Source organism: Chelonus insularis, unplaced genomic scaffold (assembly GCF_013357705.1).
Source record: "Chelonus insularis isolate UGA/USDA-ARS -01 unplaced genomic scaffold, ASM1335770v1 contig_3_pilon, whole genome shotgun sequence".
In the NCBI taxonomy this organism is placed as follows: Eukaryota; Metazoa; Arthropoda; class Insecta; order Hymenoptera; family Braconidae; genus Chelonus; species Chelonus insularis.
The window spans coordinates 1,777,314-1,795,449 of NW_023276556.1; the positions used below are offsets into that span (position 1 = coordinate 1,777,314).

At 29.0% G+C, this 18,136-nt stretch overlaps 7 protein-coding genes across 8 annotated transcripts; 3 read left to right on the top strand and 4 right to left on the bottom strand.

Annotated features, from left to right (window-relative positions):
* Positions 1–637: 637 nt before the first annotated feature.
* Vps39 (vacuolar protein sorting 39) lies at positions 638–4,318 on the bottom strand. The gene is made up of 9 exons (XM_035085940.1): positions 3,954–4,318; positions 3,702–3,875; positions 2,901–3,634; positions 2,376–2,804; positions 1,971–2,288; positions 1,475–1,901; positions 1,297–1,398; positions 902–1,223; positions 638–829 (listed from the first exon to the last, which is right to left on the bottom strand). Exons 1-9 carry the CDS (start codon positions 4,021–4,023, stop codon positions 766–768), a joined length of 2,640 nt encoding a protein of 879 aa, XP_034941831.1. The 5' UTR covers positions 4,024–4,318; the 3' UTR covers positions 638–765.
* On the top strand, positions 4,202–5,175 carry Sbat (LSMD1 domain-containing protein Sbat). The gene is made up of 2 exons (XM_035085943.1): positions 4,202–4,361; positions 4,451–5,175. Exons 1-2 carry the CDS (start codon positions 4,293–4,295, stop codon positions 4,742–4,744), a joined length of 363 nt encoding a protein of 120 aa, XP_034941834.1. The 5' UTR covers positions 4,202–4,292; the 3' UTR covers positions 4,745–5,175.
* Positions 4,765–5,867, bottom strand: LOC118068494 (uncharacterized). Of its 2 annotated transcripts, none has more exons than XM_035085942.1 (5): positions 5,722–5,867; positions 5,437–5,639; positions 5,231–5,354; positions 4,944–5,146; positions 4,765–4,832 (listed from the first exon to the last, which is right to left on the bottom strand). In XM_035085942.1, exons 1-5 carry the CDS (start codon positions 5,767–5,769, stop codon positions 4,802–4,804), a joined length of 609 nt encoding a protein of 202 aa, XP_034941833.1. In that variant the 5' UTR covers positions 5,770–5,867; the 3' UTR covers positions 4,765–4,801. The 2 variants fall into 2 exon arrangements, with proteins under 2 accessions (XP_034941833.1, XP_034941832.1); XM_035085941.1 differs by having other exon boundaries at positions 5,702–5,867.
* Positions 5,868–6,016: 149 nt separating this feature from the next.
* Positions 6,017–8,268, top strand: CCT4 (chaperonin containing TCP1 subunit 4). Its single transcript, XM_035085959.1, has 5 exons — positions 6,017–6,141; positions 6,227–6,356; positions 6,555–6,607; positions 6,694–6,783; positions 6,878–8,268. Exons 2-5 carry the CDS (start codon positions 6,242–6,244, stop codon positions 8,231–8,233), a joined length of 1,614 nt encoding a protein of 537 aa, XP_034941850.1. The 5' UTR covers positions 6,017–6,141; positions 6,227–6,241; the 3' UTR covers positions 8,234–8,268.
* Positions 8,269–9,268: 1,000 nt separating this feature from the next.
* On the bottom strand, positions 9,269–11,613 carry Pgant7 (N-acetylgalactosaminyltransferase 7). Its single transcript, XM_035086026.1, has 3 exons — positions 11,437–11,613; positions 11,141–11,368; positions 9,269–11,050 (listed from the first exon to the last, which is right to left on the bottom strand). The coding sequence occupies exons 2-3, from the start codon at positions 11,288–11,290 to the stop codon at positions 9,458–9,460; spliced, it is 1,743 nt and encodes a 580-aa protein (XP_034941917.1). The 5' UTR covers positions 11,291–11,368; positions 11,437–11,613; the 3' UTR covers positions 9,269–9,457.
* A 226-nt stretch (positions 11,614–11,839) lies between these two features.
* On the top strand, positions 11,840–14,394 carry LOC118068600 (uncharacterized). The gene is made up of 3 exons (XM_035086099.1): positions 11,840–12,241; positions 12,327–13,610; positions 13,681–14,394. Exons 1-3 carry the CDS (start codon positions 12,068–12,070, stop codon positions 14,245–14,247), a joined length of 2,025 nt encoding a protein of 674 aa, XP_034941990.1. The 5' UTR covers positions 11,840–12,067; the 3' UTR covers positions 14,248–14,394.
* A 540-nt stretch (positions 14,395–14,934) lies between these two features.
* On the bottom strand, positions 14,935–17,238 carry Faa (fumarylacetoacetase). The gene is made up of 7 exons (XM_035086072.1): positions 17,020–17,238; positions 16,456–16,685; positions 16,244–16,384; positions 15,884–16,137; positions 15,607–15,813; positions 15,301–15,446; positions 14,935–15,216 (listed from the first exon to the last, which is right to left on the bottom strand). Exons 1-7 carry the CDS (start codon positions 17,101–17,103, stop codon positions 15,022–15,024), a joined length of 1,257 nt encoding a protein of 418 aa, XP_034941963.1. The 5' UTR covers positions 17,104–17,238; the 3' UTR covers positions 14,935–15,021.
* Between the last annotated feature and the right edge of the window lie 898 nt (positions 17,239–18,136).

Below are 18,136 nucleotides of genomic sequence, written 5' to 3' on the forward strand. Positions count from 1 at the left end.
CTAATAATTATTCATCATTTCTTCATAATCATAATCAATATTCATTGATAAACAATTTAAATATCAATGTCAAAACTCATGATGAACAATCATTACTTTAATTATATTATGTTAATTGAATTAAATGTTTCAAGTAATTATGACTATAGGTACTTGTCTATCGTCCTAATTTTAGTACCGAATCATAAATAGCAGCCATAAAGTTAATTTCTTATCATTTTGGTCTTGTGTTTTCATATGTACATACATGACATCGCATAGAGGCGTAGGAATACAAGTTCACTATGACATCATCAGACCCGTTTACATGTTTTCTGAACCGGGCACGCCCCATCCTTCGACGTTCATTACCCGTGCTTTTTATTGGATAGCGATATTCGCTCTCGCATTTGAAAAATAACGCAGTTACTTAATTTTTCATATAAAAAAGTCTTTACTAAGTTCATGGTTAAAGCTCATAAGGGATGTCTATAACCAATCATTTTAAAATAAGATCATATCAGTGGAAACAAATTATTTTTTAAAATATTAATTAACTCATTGTATTTAATGAAATCTGAAAATAAATACGTTTTAATAAACAAAAATCGTATATATTGTAATATATTATCACCTATATGTAATTATTCATTATTAATTTAAGATAAACTTTTTTTATTTTTAAGCTTATAAAAAAATTTCTGATAAATAGATACTCTAATTAATAGGTTCAGCATATTGTAAGGTAGTAAAAGATATCACGGTAATTAAAGTTGTTTACTGTCTTCATGCTTTACGTTCTTGACAAGAATAATGTACAATCTCACCATTAGGATGCCTTGCAAAAGCACTAAAAAAAATAATTTTAAGTAATATAATAAAGTGATTAAAGACATATTGGTCATTATTTACAATGTAATACCTTTGATTGCCAAATCTCTTTTTGCAAACAGAACAAATATTAAATTCTGTCATCAGCACACTTTGCGATTCATGATACATCCTTTGTTCTTGAACTTGGAGATGCTCAGCATGTAGTAATCCTTTTAAAACTTGCATTTTACGCCTTTCATTTAATTGATTTTGAAGACTAGCTTCTAAAAAGTATCGTATTCGACCTATAGGAACATTGTCTGGTAAAACTTCTAATGCTTTTAATGGATTAATTTTAGAAGCATATTGTTCTAGTAACTCTAAAGCTGTTTCCAAATCTGGTTGAGCTGCTCTATGTACTTCTGATGTATCTACGGCAATAAAAAATCCGATCAATGATTATTTACAAATAGTATATTACTATTAATGTTCAATTAACTATACCGTTTCCAAAAAGAGAAACAGGCTTCAGAAGTTGTTGAATGAGCGTCACGTAAACTTCATCAGCACCATCTTCACACTTGCCATTTTCTTCATTTTTGTGACCTTCACAATTTACAATGCTATCACATAAAGGTCATTAAAATTTCATTGTAAAAAGAAATGGTTGTATTTTATTTACCCTCATATCTTGCATAGACATTGTTACAATACTGAATCGCCTTTGGCACGTCATTGAGTAGATTTACGTAAATAGATATTGCTTGATGATGCCGACCTAATCGACCAAGAATGATTGCACGTTCTTCATACAAACAATCAGAAGGAAATTGAATAAGCACCGTTTCAGCAGTGTAGTGAACCGATTTCTCTAAAAATTGTTGCAATTTCTGTCTAATATGTTCTCCATTTTGTTTTTCAGCAGGTGTTGCTGTAGGGCTCATTGCTGCCAAGCATTTTTCTTTGTACTGATGAACTAAAACATCGTGAAATAAAGGGTTTTTGTCTTCCCAAACACGTACAACATATTCTAAATAAGTTATCACTAGATCTTTATGACAACGTAGTAGATAATCTAAAACTTTCGGCCTTGGCAGCTGCTCTACTTCCTAAATAAATGAAAAACATACAAATGTAAATATTTAACATATTGAAAAAACATGTACAGCAATAGTTACCTGAATATCTTCCATGAAAATACGTAATCCCTGTTCTGGATCTTGCTCTAATACCCAACTAGCGAATTTGAGAATTGTGTCCATGTGTTCTTTTCCTAAATGCTGGAGATATTGAATTGTCCTTTCTGTTCCCTTCAGACTAGAATCGCTCTGTTTCGATTGCTTTTCAAGTAATTCTAAGGCTTTTTTATGTTGTCCTTTGGTTTGATATAAGATGATTAATTCAGGATATTTTTGATGCATTAGAAGGGTTTTTTCAGCCTCAGCTAAATGACAATGATTTAATCGAAGAAGTGGGGCTACTAGTGCATCATTTGTCTATAAATTAGAAAGAAAATAAATGTTAATATCATTTATTGCACTAGTAAGTACTCTTTGTAGATTAAAAAAATTTCAACAAAAAACCTGTAAATAACATTTGAGTAAAGTTGTGTCTATTATTTTCAGTAACTGTTCTGTAGCAGTTACGTTTTTTTTATCCTTATCTTTATTTTTATTATTTTTACTATCTTTATTATCTTTTGAATCAGTTCCTGCCATCAATTTATGACGAACTTCGGTCAAGAAACCAATTAAAGCAAGCAAACCATTTTCAAGATCCCGGTCTTGAAGTTTAGGTAAACCAGTAATCGGTTCATTAACATCATTTACATTGCCTGATTGGGATACTAAATGCGGAAATAGTCGAATCACTTCATATGGATCAGTTTCTAATTCTTGAAACTGACTCATTGCTTCTGTGAATTTTTTATTGCAAAATAAATGATGCGCGTAAAGTGTTTGTATTTTACACGTTCTTTTTGCTTTTTCTTCTTCTGTAGCGTCTGATAGATTCTAAAAATGAATATACATTAATTTTACCATGATTATAATTCTGATGAAGACATTACAAAGAAAATAAAATCAAATTTCATGAAATAGTAAACTTACCGTAAGCTTCAAAGCCAATTGAAATTGATTTTGTTCGAGTAATTTTCTTATCTGTTGTTCAACATTCACTGAACTAACGTTCCAAACTTGACTGATCGATGCTACATAAACTCTACCTTGTTTACATCGACATAATAAACGTGCTTTATTGAAATCTGGTATTGTTTGAATATGTAATGAACCTTCCAATGTATAGACTTCTAAAGTATCATGCACTATTCCTAATAAATACGGATCATCCCACGCTGTAGCAGTTGGAGAATCAGACCATTTAATGGGATTATTTTGTATCAAGTCTCCAGATGTATTCATGATAATACTTTGACAATCTTTACCCAAAGCAAAAGAATTATCTGATAATTTTGTAATACTTGGTTTTGGTGGTTTTCCAGTGGGAAATAATTCTTTCGTCTTACGATCTAAATTTATTAAAGTATATGATATACCATGGAAACCTACAACTAATGTTTCACCACACCAAGCTAGTTCTCTTGGAACATCAGGTAATGATATTTCATTTCTTGGAGGATCTCCTAAATCTTCAAATTGATTGTTATTGGCCTTCCAATAATATAATTGAAGCTTTCGTTTCACAGCTACACATAATCGTACTCCAGTTAAGCTTCCGGCTCTTTGGACATCGAGTGCAAATAATGTTGCTCCTTTAGTCTTGGGAAGTTGACTAATTTGTTGTATATTTACAGAATTCAAATCGTGAACACAGATTATATCATCTAAAAATAGAATAGTCAAGGAATACTGTTGATCAATAACAAAGGTTGTAATAGTATTTTTTTTTACCTGTCAAAAGGATAAGCAAATTATATTCGGGTACAACATCAACTTGTAAAATTCTCTTTTTACTGAAATGTTTACTATATCTTAATAATTCTAGTTTCCCATATTCATTAGATTTAAGAGGAACATTATAAATTAATAGATGGCCTTCTCGGGTTCCAATTAATAAATTATCATCTGCAATGAACAATTTATTTAATAAACGTAGAACAACTTAATGAAATCTTGAATATATAATTAAAGTAGGTATTTTACCATAAGCAGCCATAGACTCTATTTGTACAGTTAATTTTAAAATAGGACTTGCTTCATAAGCATCATGCATTTTGTAAATTATTATTTAATCAAACAAATACCAAAGATATTTAAGAATAATTAGAATGACGTTTGTCGTGTGACAGTAAACACTAGCTGGCCATTGATATAGACAACACTGATTAGAATGAGGTTAGACAAACATAAACTTATGAAGAAGCTTTCTATCTGCTGTAGATAAAAAAAATAAAGTTGTGAAGTGGACTGTAGCGGTCGTGACAATCGCTAATATTTTTCTAACCTATATTGATATTTGCAAAAATCAAAAAATAGTAAACGATGAAAAACTCAACAAATAGTCCACCAGTAATTACTGAAAATAATGATTCAATTCATGGAAATGGAAAGGTATTAGAATTTTTATCCGTCGATTCAAATTTTCAATATTCATTTAAAATTAATTTTTCGAATTTTCTTGTTTTTGTTGTTTATGTTAGATTTTGGATCAACCAGATCCTCATGCAAGAGAAAAACTTAAATCATGGCTAAATCATTTTTTACGTATCAAAATGACTGACGGCCGAGTGTTAACAGGACTTTTCTTATGTACTGATCGAGATGCTAACGTGATTCTTGGTTCTTGTGATGAATATTTATCGGAAGATCACTCAGAACCAAGAGGCCTTGGTTTAGTAATGGTGCCAGGACGTCATATTGTTTCTATTCACCTTGATGATTGGTTTCGTGACGAAGAAATAGCAAGAAAAAAAAGATGTTCTAATAGTGAATAAATATCATGAAGTGGCTTAACTATATCATTAACAAAACATTTATTTCCATTGGTAAAATTATTCTGGTACATTGTCGATATCGTCGATCCTGTAAATTTTTTATGTAGACAACAATTCATGTATAATTATTTAATTTTAAAAATAATTTTAATGTAACAAATAGTTTAATTAATACTTAATTTACGTTTATGATAGTTACCTTACTTTTGCACATTTTTCTTGGAGATAAGAATACTCTTTTTCTAACTTCGTGTTGCTTTTAAGTTCTTGTTCTTTATATTTTAATGCATTGTCCATTCTCTCACATAAGGACATAGCTAAATTATCCATTCCCGCTGATTGGCTTACTATTGATACTGCTTCTACCATTCTTTGTACATAATCCATAAAACCGAGTAGCTCCTTAAAAATAAATAGAGTAATTAAATAAATCAGATGTTTCATTGATTTTAATAAACAACTATAAATGAAAAAAAAAAACTTTACCATTAATAATTTTTTCTTGTTATTTACATCACATCTAACAGCAATTATTAAGTCTCTATGTTCATCGCTTACTTCATAAATCAAGGTATCTTCAATGAGATTTATTAATTTAGATAAAAGCAACCTGAAATGAAAGAAGAAAATATACTATTACTATTTCAAAATAAATAGAGTAAAATCATAATAGATTTTTATAAATAAATTACCGATATTCTTTACAAGTACATTCAAATGCCGAACTGGCAACTGTCAAAGTTTGAGAAGCACTATTAACTGCATCTACTGTTGATTGTTTAATTAATGAATCGTAGGATAATCTTTCAAATTTTTGTAAATCAACTTTGGTTACATTTTCTTCATTTTTGTATATATTCTCCTGACATTGTACAAATATTAAACTGGCTCCATACTAAAAATCACATCACAAAATTATTTGTATAGAGGTTATAGAAACATAATGAATTCACGCACATGCTTGTTTATCACTTTACCGCTGCTGTTCGTTTTGTTAATGTCCTTATTATAAATCTTAACGCCATGTTTTATTACTTGAATGCAATTTTTGTTCATTCAAAACTAATTAAATCTTTTGTAAACACTGCTAAAATAAACAAAAATAATTACTGAACATTTTGAAATCTACCCACATTCTTTTGATAAGCAGGTCGCTGAGTTATCGACGATCATTGATAAAATTAAAGCGCTCTCTAGCGAGATATTAAATAAATATTTTATGTACTTTGAAGAGAAAAAGTGGAAAATAAGAGAAGTCTTTCTACATATAGCCTTTTTCTGTGATTAATCATTCTGGTTTTTCATGATTTTTTGAGTAATCCTCGTGCTTTACTATTTGTTCATTAATTTCAAGTAATAAATCATATTATAATAAAAAAAAAATCGAAAAAAGAAAGGTAAGTTAATAAATGTAATGATCACTTATTATTTTTTAACATTTACTTAACAAAACATTAATATTCTTTTGAAATTAAAATCAAGATCAAGTATACATCAATGATGAAAATGAAGCTAAGCACTGATACACAACGCACGGGAAGTGTTAAAAAAGCATTCCAAGACAAGAGCAAACCTACTGATATTCGTAGCAGCAATATTTCAGCTGCAAAAGGTATTAATTGTTTATAATTATTTCATTGTAACCAAACGTATCAATATTATAATTTTTCGAGTTCCTTCATATTTCCTTTTATGGACATAACCCAGAAGACCGGCTTCTTTTGATGTCTAGTCGATAATTTTAGTAATGAAACTTTTTTAAAGTTCAAATACTCTGTATTCAATATTGGAATAATTTATTCATTTCTAGCTGTAAGTGATGCTATCAGAACAAGTTTAGGTCCTCGAGGAATGGACAAAATGGTAAACAATTTTGCAATATTATTAAATTAATGGACTTTAAGATTAAAAGTATTGATGAATAATGGTATCATATATATTTTCATTAGATTCAAACTGCAAATGGAGAAGTTACAATTACTAATGATGGAGCAACCATTTTGAAACAAATGAATGTAATTCACCCAGCTGCAAAAATGGTAAAATTAAAATTATTTATTCTATTTATTGATTAAAAATAAATATCACTAAAGAAAATAAAAATTATTCTCATATTTTTCAAAACGATTTTAGTTGGTGGAATTATCAAAAGCACAAGATTCCGAAGCAGGTGATGGCACAACGAGTGTCGTAGTCATTGCCGGAGCTCTTCTAGAAGCTGCAGAAAAACTCCTTCAAAAAGGAATTCATCCTACATTAATAAGCGATGCATTCCAAAAAGCTGCTGCTAAAGCGGTGGAGATTTTAAGTTGGTTTATGGCCGTACCTGTTGATTTAAACGATAAGGAATCACTTGTCAAAGCCTCAGCAACGTCACTAAATTCTAAAGTAGTTTCTCAACAATCTAGTCTATTGGCTCCACTTGCAGTAAATGCAGTTATAAGAATTACAGAAACTGGAAAAGAACAAGCTACTGATTTGAAAGATATCAAAGTAATTAAACAGTTAGGAGGAACTGTTGAAGATACTGAATTAATTGAAGGATTAGTATTCACTCAAAAATCATGCAACGTTAATGGTCCTAAACGTATTGAAAAAGCAAAAATTGGATTGATTCAATTTTGTATTTCCCCACCTAAAACAGATATGGATCACAGTGTCATTGTTTCTGATTATTCAGCAATGGATAGAATTCTGAAAGAAGAACGCACATATATCTTGAATATTGTTAAACAAATTAAAAAATCTGGATGTAATGTACTTTTGATACAGAAGTCAATTCTCCGGGACGCTGTTAGTGACTTAGCTATTCACTTCTTGGACAAAATCAAAGTAATGGTTATTAAAGATATTGAACGTGAAGATATTTCTTTTATTTGTAAAACTATTGGATGCAAACCAATTGCTTCTCTTGATCATTTCACGGCAGAAAATCTTGTGAATGCAGACCTTTGTGAAGAAGTTCAATCAGGAGGATCTAAGTATGTGAAAATAACTGGAATGCAAAACCCTGGGCGTACAGTTACGATTCTTGTTAAAGGGAGTAATAAATTAGTTCTTGAAGAAGCTGAAAGATCCCTTCACGATGCACTTTGCGTAATTCGATGCTTGGTAAAACAACCATCATTAATTGCTGGTGGAGGTGCTCCGGAAATTGAATTGGCAATCAAGTTATCAACCTATGCTCAGTTTCTTGACGGAGTTGAATCTTATTGTGTAAAAGCATTTGCTAATGCTCTTGAAATCATTCCTTCAACTTTAGCAGAAAATGCTGGATTAAATCCTATTGCTACAGTAACAGAATTGAGAAAACGTCATGCTGACGGTGAGGTTGCGGCTGGAATAAATGTTCGAAAAGGAATGATTACTAATATTTTAGAAGAAAATGTGGTTCAACCTCTTTTGGTATCTACAAGTTGTATTACCCTTGCTTCGGAAACTGTTCGTAGTATTTTGAAAATTGATGATATTGTTAATACAATGCAGTAAAGCTACTTTTTTGACATTAAATGTTCATGAAATAATTTATAAATTTACATGAATAATGGAAAAAGAATGCTTGATTAAAAATTATTATGAGATTTTTTATAAGAAAAAAAAAAATAACGTTGCACTGAAAAATCCTGCTTTCTATGAACAATTCACTAATTTTTTAAGTTATAAAACTTTAAACTACTGAAATAAAAAATGTTTAACATTATTATGGAATTTTTTAATTTATCCTTACAGTCAAATTACTCCAATAATACATTATAGAAATAGTCTTTTATTTTATTAATGCAGTTTTATAATAAAATAGTCATTTTTAGCTCATAAAACATCTGAATCATTAATTTGACAATTTTTTATCATTACCGTTACATAAATTAATGAATAATCAATAAATCATTAGTTGTGATTCTATAATCAATTCATATGAATTATACAAATATCAAGGTATTTAATTGTCATGATCATACAATTATAAATACTATAAAGATTAATAATTCGTCAAAAAATTTGTTGTATTTTTTAGAAAATACATTTTAGCAGTCTTCTATAATATTTGATTATATTTCTTTTTCTGAGTCACAACTTATGACAAACATTTTTTATTTGAAATGATTGAAGAAGACTTAAATTGATTGCTTTTATATAAGAATTCTTATCTTTAAAAGTTTTAAGTACTATAAGTCAATTTTTTATTCAATAAAGAAATTCAGAATAAAAAAAATTAATTAAAGTTAATCTCCATCTTTAATATTTTTACTTTCACCATTTTCAAAATATTATACATAATATCTCTTTATCCATAAATGTTTTTAATTATCTTATAAAAACTATTTAATCACGCAAACGATTATTTTTTTAACACTTTACAAATTTTATGCTTTGTAAATTATAATCGAAAAAAGTATTAGCAATATATGCTTTTATATCTGTATATATATATGAATATCGTTTGTTTATATAAATGCATTTTATATATAAAAAAGTTATATGCACATAAAATTTAATTTACGACAAAGTATAAACATCCTTATTTTGTTTAAAAAATAATTTACAAAATACTCAGCATTAATGATTAATTTAAAATAAAATTTGAAAACATTTTATAAAAAATTATATTTTAAATGAATGTTTTATATTAATGTAAATAGATGGAATTTCAACGTATTATCGAACTCACATGTGCCCGTACACCTTTTCTTATTTTTAATTCTTAATCTTCATTTACCACTGTGGATTAATTGGATAGAATTTCCACTGTTGATAAATGTTATTATAATCACAAGACATTAAAGACAGTTGCCTTGTTTGTGGATGTAATGCCATACATTTGTTCAAAACTCTATGTCTTAATGCTTTTTTAGTTGTATCATCATATTGCCATGGACCATCAACGGTACCGAGCCTACAGAAAGACAATTTAATTCCCATTTTATCTCCTTCGATACACCGCTCTCCAACTCCAAGCTGTCCTTTTTCGTTTAATCTAATCAACTGATTATTTCCAAATCCATGACATTTGGATGTAGCCATTAAACTTGGAGGTCCATGACCCATAGTATCAAGACAATGATCAGTTGCAACACTCCTTAATTCACCCCAATACAAATTTCGAGGTAATTCAGGAAACTTATCCAATACATCATAAGCAATATTATCCATATACCATTGAAAACTCTTGCATCGTTTTCTTTCTTTAAATTTAAGTTGTTCGCTGATATCTCCATGATCTAGAAGCCTTGCAAGAGGTTCTCGTGTATAGAAAAATTCTTTATGTTTTTCATCAAACCAAGTTTCAATAACTCTTTTGTAATTTATCGTAATTAAAGGTCCCTTCTTTTTTTCAGCTAATTTTCCAAAATTATACGGCATAAATCCACGGTAAACATGCCCAACATGAGAACAAGGAACCCATAATATACTTCCTCCACATTGCCATATTTTAAAAGATAATTCAAAGTTTTCTCCACCCCAAACTAGTAAACCATCATCATAACCACCTAAAGATAGAAAATACTTTCTATTTATAGCAAAAAGTCCACCAGCATGTGTTGGGGATCTGTAAGGTTCACTTTGATACTTCCTTTGTTTAGCTTCTCTTCTAGGAAGTTCATTCTCTTTATACAACATTCCCCATTCAAATATTCCTCGGTATAAATGACCTTCTTGATATACTGATCGATATTCAAAAGTTTTATGATCAATTCCATCAATGATTGGAACAGTCATTACAGTACTATCGATAGAAATAGGCGCTAAAAGGGGTGGAAGCCAATTAACATTAACTTCACAATGAGCATCAAGGAAAACTATTACTTCTCCTTTGGCTTCTTTTGCTCCTCTCGACCGGGTTCTAATCAATCCTTCTCTTTTTTCATTTCTTATTAGTCTTACTTTACCATTCCATTGTTCAATGTAAGATTCAAGTTCACCTTTGAGATTTTCCTTATCAGAAAAATCATCAACTAGGAGAATTTCTTTAAGAAATTGTGGAGGCGTTCGATTAATAATACTGTGAACTGTTCTCATCAATACAGACCAACCTTCATTGTGAAAAACAATGATGACTGAAGTTTTAGGAAGATTTGTTGGATAATTCCAGTGTTTACATTCTTCTGGTCTGATGTCCGGAATCGATCTATCTAAAGATATTTCGTCAGAACATACCATGTTCATTCCGTATTCAGATTCTGATTGTTGTACATCATTTTGTTGCTCATCTTGAAGAATATGAGGCTTTCCACCTTCTCCCGGACCAGTTCGAACTGGAGTGTTTGTAGGTTCAAAGTTTCCAAGGCTATCAACTAAAACTGGAACCTGAATAAAAAGCATGAGTAATTTTAATAATAAAAAATGTTCCATTAATGAAACATAGTTATTTAAAAAAAATAAAATTAATGTACTAACCTGCCTAGATTTAAGACTTTGAGGTAGATAATCTCCAAGACTTTTTGATTGAGTGTCAAATTCCGATGTATAGATAGCATAAAGCACTAATAATGCGATACATACTACTAATATTATTTTATAACTTACTCTAAGTTGTATAATTCTCATCTTTACCAGCTCAACGATGAATTAATTAAAATTTACTTTAATAAAATTAAAAATTCATAAATTATCGTCCAAGATGACCTATTTGTTAAATAAAAAATTAAATTATTTATTTAAATATTCTAAAACTTGTTATTTTAAATATGTACCTTCAATTGTTGATCTTAATTTTAATTATATACTATTTAATACACCTTCAGTTAATAACTATATGAACTTATATACAAGCTGCCGGATTTCGTTAATAACTTTTGTATTTTCTTTAAACATTCATTCGGATAAAACACATGAAACTGTCAACGTGTCTATCGATGTTTGAGGTCAGGTGTGAATGCATGTTTTTCAATTTGTTACACTAACCGCAGCTAACTTCATGTTGACATGGAACACTATTTTATTACAATCAAAGCTATTAAAGTTAAGAGGCACTTGTGTCGAATTCTCTATGATTATCGATATTATCGTAATATTTTGTTATTTTTTCAATTTCTATAAATGAAATTAATGAAGTATTGGTTTTATAATTGTTTACAATATATTTGGTGTCACTTAAGCTTTTGAATTGAGTGTTATAGTTTAGTTTAATTAGAAACTAACCTCTTTCTTGTGAATATGTGCATCAAAATATTAGAATCAAATTTTTGGTCAATTTTTAATTGAGTTATATCTACATTCTATTAATTAATAAATAATTCTACAAAGTGCATAATTTATAATATTCAAGTAATTAAAAATTATGTTGTATGGTTTCGGATTTTTATAGCCTGAAGTCAAACAATCATGGTACGATCTTGTTCGTTAAAAAATTGTTCTAATTCAGTAAAACAAAAGTATCGTTTTTTCGTACTACCTTCAGTTAAAAAAGTTGCAAAAAGAACAGCATGGTTACGAAAATGTGGTCATCTTTTACCGGAAAATCTACCAACGTCTGGAAATTCGATTTCTTTATGTGAAGTAAGTTGACTCATAAGTTAAGTAAAATATAGTTGACGTTTATTTGATTATTTACTTTTTTAATGTAATTTAATATTAATTTCAGGGTCATTTTGAACCTGATCAGTTCGTAGAATATGGACCAAATATACGAACTATATTGAAGCCAACAGCTGTTCCCACAATTTTCACCAGAAATCCGCCCCGAGTTTGTGATGCTGTAGCATTGAAATACATAAAAGTATTAGAAAAAAATGTTACTGATCCAGTTGATACAATTCCATATGATATAAGTTCAACAAATCCAGTAGAAGATTCAAATATGATGGATATATCTGAGAATGATGATAATACTTTATTTTCTAATACACCACAAAAGAATGATACTGTTTTTCCTTTGATTGTGGATCCAAATCTTTCTCAAGTTGAGAAAGAATTGCTTACTCTCAGTGATTCTATTACGCCCGACGAAAATGAATCTACAGTTAAACTATTGAGAATAAAAAAAAATTGTATGTTAGTTTCAACACCAATTGGAAATAAAATTGTTCCTGCTGGTGAACAACAAATTATCAATCAACCAAGTCCGCCAGTTGAACATCCTGTATTATCTATAGATTATGATAATACTATTACTACTGATATTAATGTTGACCCACCATTTTCTTTAGATTCTAATGATGAATCAACACTGGAAATATTGCCAACAATACCAGAACCTCTAAAACAAGTGGTTATAAATTCAGAATCCTCTGTCGAGAGTCAATTACCTGAAGTTACAATAAATTCTAATGAGTTATCGTCTTCACCAAATACCAAAGTATTTCTAGTTGACAACAATGCAAAAAAAGTAAAATCAGAGTTTCCTATTTCGGAGCAAGAAAATTTAGAGCCACATAAAGTAAATGTACCAAAAATTGTTTTGGTAAAAAAACCTCATGAGCTAAACAAAATTCAAGTTATGACTAAAGTATCGAAAAAGCCAGTTGCATTGAAATTAACTCCAGTATTGTCCCCTAAAAAATCTTCGAATATTTCAGTAATTGAAGAAAAACAAGTTAACGAAACACATAAAAAAAATATTACACATGAAGCTAATATGCTAGAACAAATCTTAACTGATTCATCAGATTTAAAATCAGATTCCGAGCCTGTGGATTTCTATTCATCAGCAGAAAGGAATATTGAGGATCACGAAACCTCAGTGAACTCCAATAATAGTGATCAAGATAATGTGACAGATAATCTCAAAATGCTTATCAAACAAACAGTAAAACCAATTAATGATGATGTAACTTCTGTTTTTTTCCCTTCAACGAATAATGATCCGAATTTTTTGAAGAAAAGAATTCATGAATTAGAAAGTGAGCGTGATTATGCTATAAGAAAGGTAAATTATAAAATTTTTAATATTAAGTTATTCTTAAATACATGTCAATAATATATTATTTGTTTTTTAGTATCGTAGATTGGCCATGAAAATGGAAATTTTCTACAAAAATATGAGATTATTCTTAACTGACGATCAAATTCGTTCTTTAGAAACTGATCCAAGTTTGGTAAATACTGTTCATTGGTCTCTAGAAACTCTTCAAAGAAGTGCAAAAATTCGTAGTATAATAGGACCAAGAGGATATGAATATCTTCGAAATAAAGAACATTTCCCGCTACCATCATTTCGTACTTTGTACCGACATAAAGATATTTCTAAATTAAATGAATATACAGATGAAATGATTCGAGATCATATGAATAATACTATAGATGAAGTAGCATCATCAGGAACTAAAAATTTAAATTCCTCAGATGATGATATTGAAATTGAAAAAGAAATATTACCAGAGCATATAAAGTTAGAAGTATTGGAAGATGAACAAGAAGAAGATATTGTAGAAACTATAAGAGATATAGAACAGTTGGATAATATGACCGAAGAAACGAATAAATTTGGAGAGATTTCTAATATTGAAGTAGTGAAATACGTAACAATAAACACATCAAAAGACCAAAAAACTGTTACATTATGAGACTATGTGATTGTTTATTTTAATTCGTTTATGCATAAATCAATGTAATAGATTAATTTTAAATACTGTATTAAACTAAGAGATAATATAATAATATAGGGAGTATTAGATACCAATGCTATATTTACTATTTTCATCGAAGATTCAAAATTTATTAAAAAAAAATTATATTAGCTTTAATTTTCGATGCTAATCATTATATAATTATTCAATAAATATCTATTTTAAATTAATTTATAGACAATAGATAATATTTACATTTTATTATTCAATTTGATAATAAATTCAATAAATTAAAATGATCCAATCAAAAGCTATTTATTATCCAAATTTATTTATCGTTATGGTTCGTATAAAAAGAAGTAATTTCAAAATGACTCATTAATGAAATTACTCATTATAAAATAAGAAAAAACTGAGCTAGTACTAAGAGTTTATTTTTTTGAAATTACACGGGCTTTTAAAATTTTTTATGAATATTTTTACAAGAAATGTTATCGACTATAGGTACAAAGATGGCGGTCAATTGTAGTGCTTAATTTCACTTTAATCATAACTAACTACCATGTTTGCAAATCAAGTGTATACAACAATTTATGTTTTATACAAATTTGTTTGCAAACAAATTAATATTGAATTTTATTATCCAATTAATAATATTTTATACATGGAAGTTGCATAAAATCCTTTTTCCTGTACAATATTAACTCATTTTTTAATATTTATCATATATAACGTACATTGCAGATACTTCATTTCTTATTGAGTAATAATCTATTCAGCAAGAACAGGTAACAATTTTCCAACACATTGACCAAAACCAATTTTATATCCTTTCCCAATACAGTATCCATGAATAATAACTTCATCATTGTCTTGTAAAAATTTTCTTGTTGTTCCATCTTGCATAGAGATTGGCATTGTTCCTCTCCATGAAAGCTCCAACATAGATCCATAAGAATCTGCAGTCTATAATATAACAGCAATTATTTTGTAATTAAAATCGCATAATACATAACGTTTAATCTATTTATACATATTTAATCGATTTACCTCGCCACTGATAGTTCCAGAGGCCATTAAGTCACCTGGATTAACATTACACCCAGTTACAGTATGATGAGCTAATTGTTGTTGCGGTGTCCAATACATGTACTTGTAATTGCTTCGGGAAATTGTAGTAATGACTCCTTTCGGTGCTGTAACATCGTTATTACTATTAGTGGGATCAATAAATTACATCGTAAATTATTTAACATGAATTTTATAGCATTCCATGCATTATTGACAATATTCTGATTATGGGATGAAATTATTGGATATTTGACTTCAAACATCCAAAATGAAATTGTAACTTACTTTTTATGTCAACTTCTAATTTAATATCAAAATTACAGAGATTATCATGATGCAAATAAGGGAATGGTTTCGGATCTTGAACCATATTAGAAACTTTAAAAGGCTCAAGAGCTTCCATTGTTACAATCCATGGAGAAATAGTTGTTCCAAAATTTTTTGCTCCAAAAGGACCTAGAGGAACATACTCCCACTTCTGGATATCTCTTGCTGCAACATTAAGTTTTTTTTGTGTAAGTAATAAATATTCATTATTCAATTGTTTAAAATTTATATTTACCACTCCAATCATTCATCAAAACCATTCCAAAGATATGATCGTAAGCTTTTGAAGCGGGTATAGATTCCCCAAGCTTAGTTGATGGCCCACCGACAAAAAAAGCTACTTCTAATTCGAAATCCATTAATTTTGATGGTCCATAAACGGGTGGATCACCCTCAACTGGAACTGTTTGACCTCGTGGACGATGAATTGGAGTCCCTGAGATTACTACTGAACTTGCTCTCCCATGATAACCAACAGGCAAATATTTCCTAATGATCATTGCATAATTGATTTTGTAATCTTTGACAAATTTTTTAATCTTTTGACAAATTGATTTTTTTATCTTTAAGCATAAAAAATATTCTTTTACTCTACCAATTAGGCATCAAGGCGTTTTCTTTGCCTCTGAACATAATTCCAACATTAGTTGCATGGTAGATAGATGAATAAAAATCTGTATAATCTCCTATTTTAGCTGGTAAATGCATTGTAACTTCTTCTTGTTTAACAAAAGCTCTGAAGAATAAATGAATTAATTTTTTAAATATATTTTTAGAAATAGTATTCTACTTAATCAATCAATATACTTTGATTTTAAAGGTTCTTCTTGGAGAGTCTTATTATCAATTGATAGAAGACTTTGAATAGTATTTCTTGCTTCAATCCAACATGGTCTTCCTAATGACATAAAGTCATTCATACAATCCTGACGCAATACATCTTGTTTTCCCGATAAAAGAGGTCCAGTAAATAAATGGGATATTACAAATAGATCCAGAATTTGTTCACCAATAGCTACACCTATGTGTCGTTGAGGCTGAAAATATTCAAGTATTTGAATGTATTCTGCCAAAAATGATAGAACTCAACATTATCAAGAGAACGATTTGATTTCATAGGTATCCAACAGATTTCGCTTATATATGTTGGAATGAACATGTGTTCTGAACAATAACCTACTATTAATTATAATTTATTTTATTATCGTCTAATAGGTATAAGCGTTAAGACTAACAACTTGATAAAAAAGAGTTAAATGAATTTCATACTTTTAAGTGATTATCACTATTGTTTATACTTGATAAATTATTGATTCGATGAAAAGATTCAATGCCGAAGAATTCATTTATAATAAAAATCGTAAAACTTACATTATTAGGTGTAGAAAAGATTCCATAAGGTAGATTTTCAATGGGAAATTCACAATCTGGAGAATAATTAATAAAAGACTTCATCCTTACTGTTATCAACTGGTTGATGCTATGTTGCTAACCAGAATAATTTCGTCTACAAGTCACTGTCTTACTGAGTATCGCGATAATTTTGTAGTGGAACTTTGTCGAGGTCGACCAGAGCCTCACTGATAATTTATTCGTCTGTTTACTACTTAAAATCATCAAACATGTTTTACCCGGCTTAAAACAGGTTTATTTATTTTTCATCGACATTTTTATCCGCAATAGCAAAGTACTAGGATAATTAAAAAAGTTGACCATTTTTTTCTATACATATGAATTTGGTAGTAATTTTTTTTTTGATAAAAAGATTCAGATTATTCAGATAACAGCACTTTTATTAGACATTCATATACAGGTGACAATAATAGGGCAATCAGATGGAAGGAGTATTAATCAATATTTTACTACAGTATTAGATAACATAATAGATAATAAAATCACCATTAAATTAATTGCATTGTTTGTTAGGGCTTTGATATATATATATTGTGCCCTCGTTGTAATTTTTGAAGGTTTATAGTTTACTTTACCATCACTTCTTACTGGGCAGAGGACAAAATTTGCATCAATTAAAATTCTTTTAGCGGATGGAAGACTTGTGATTTTGTCGTTTCTCTTCATCTATTGGTTATTATCAATGCTTGACTATGTTTTTACGAATAATTTACAGAGTAACAAAAGATGAATAAGAGATTATGTACAAGATGATCAAACTACTGTTATATTAATGAGATTATTTATAATCATTACTAAGTTAACTAAATACTTTTTCAATCAATTGAATTATTCACTGAAAAGTGATTACTATAGTATTAATAATAATTTTTATATTATAATTGTCTAAACAGGAACAAGTTTAAAATATTCAACGATTCAACTGTTAAAATATGTAATTAACAAATGAAATATTGAATGTTAATTCCTTTTAATTATTTTATACAGTATTTTGATATCATATTTTGTCTGAATGTCATCATAGGTTTTAGTGTACAGAAGAATAAAATTATCAATGAAGTATGACAACGAAGTG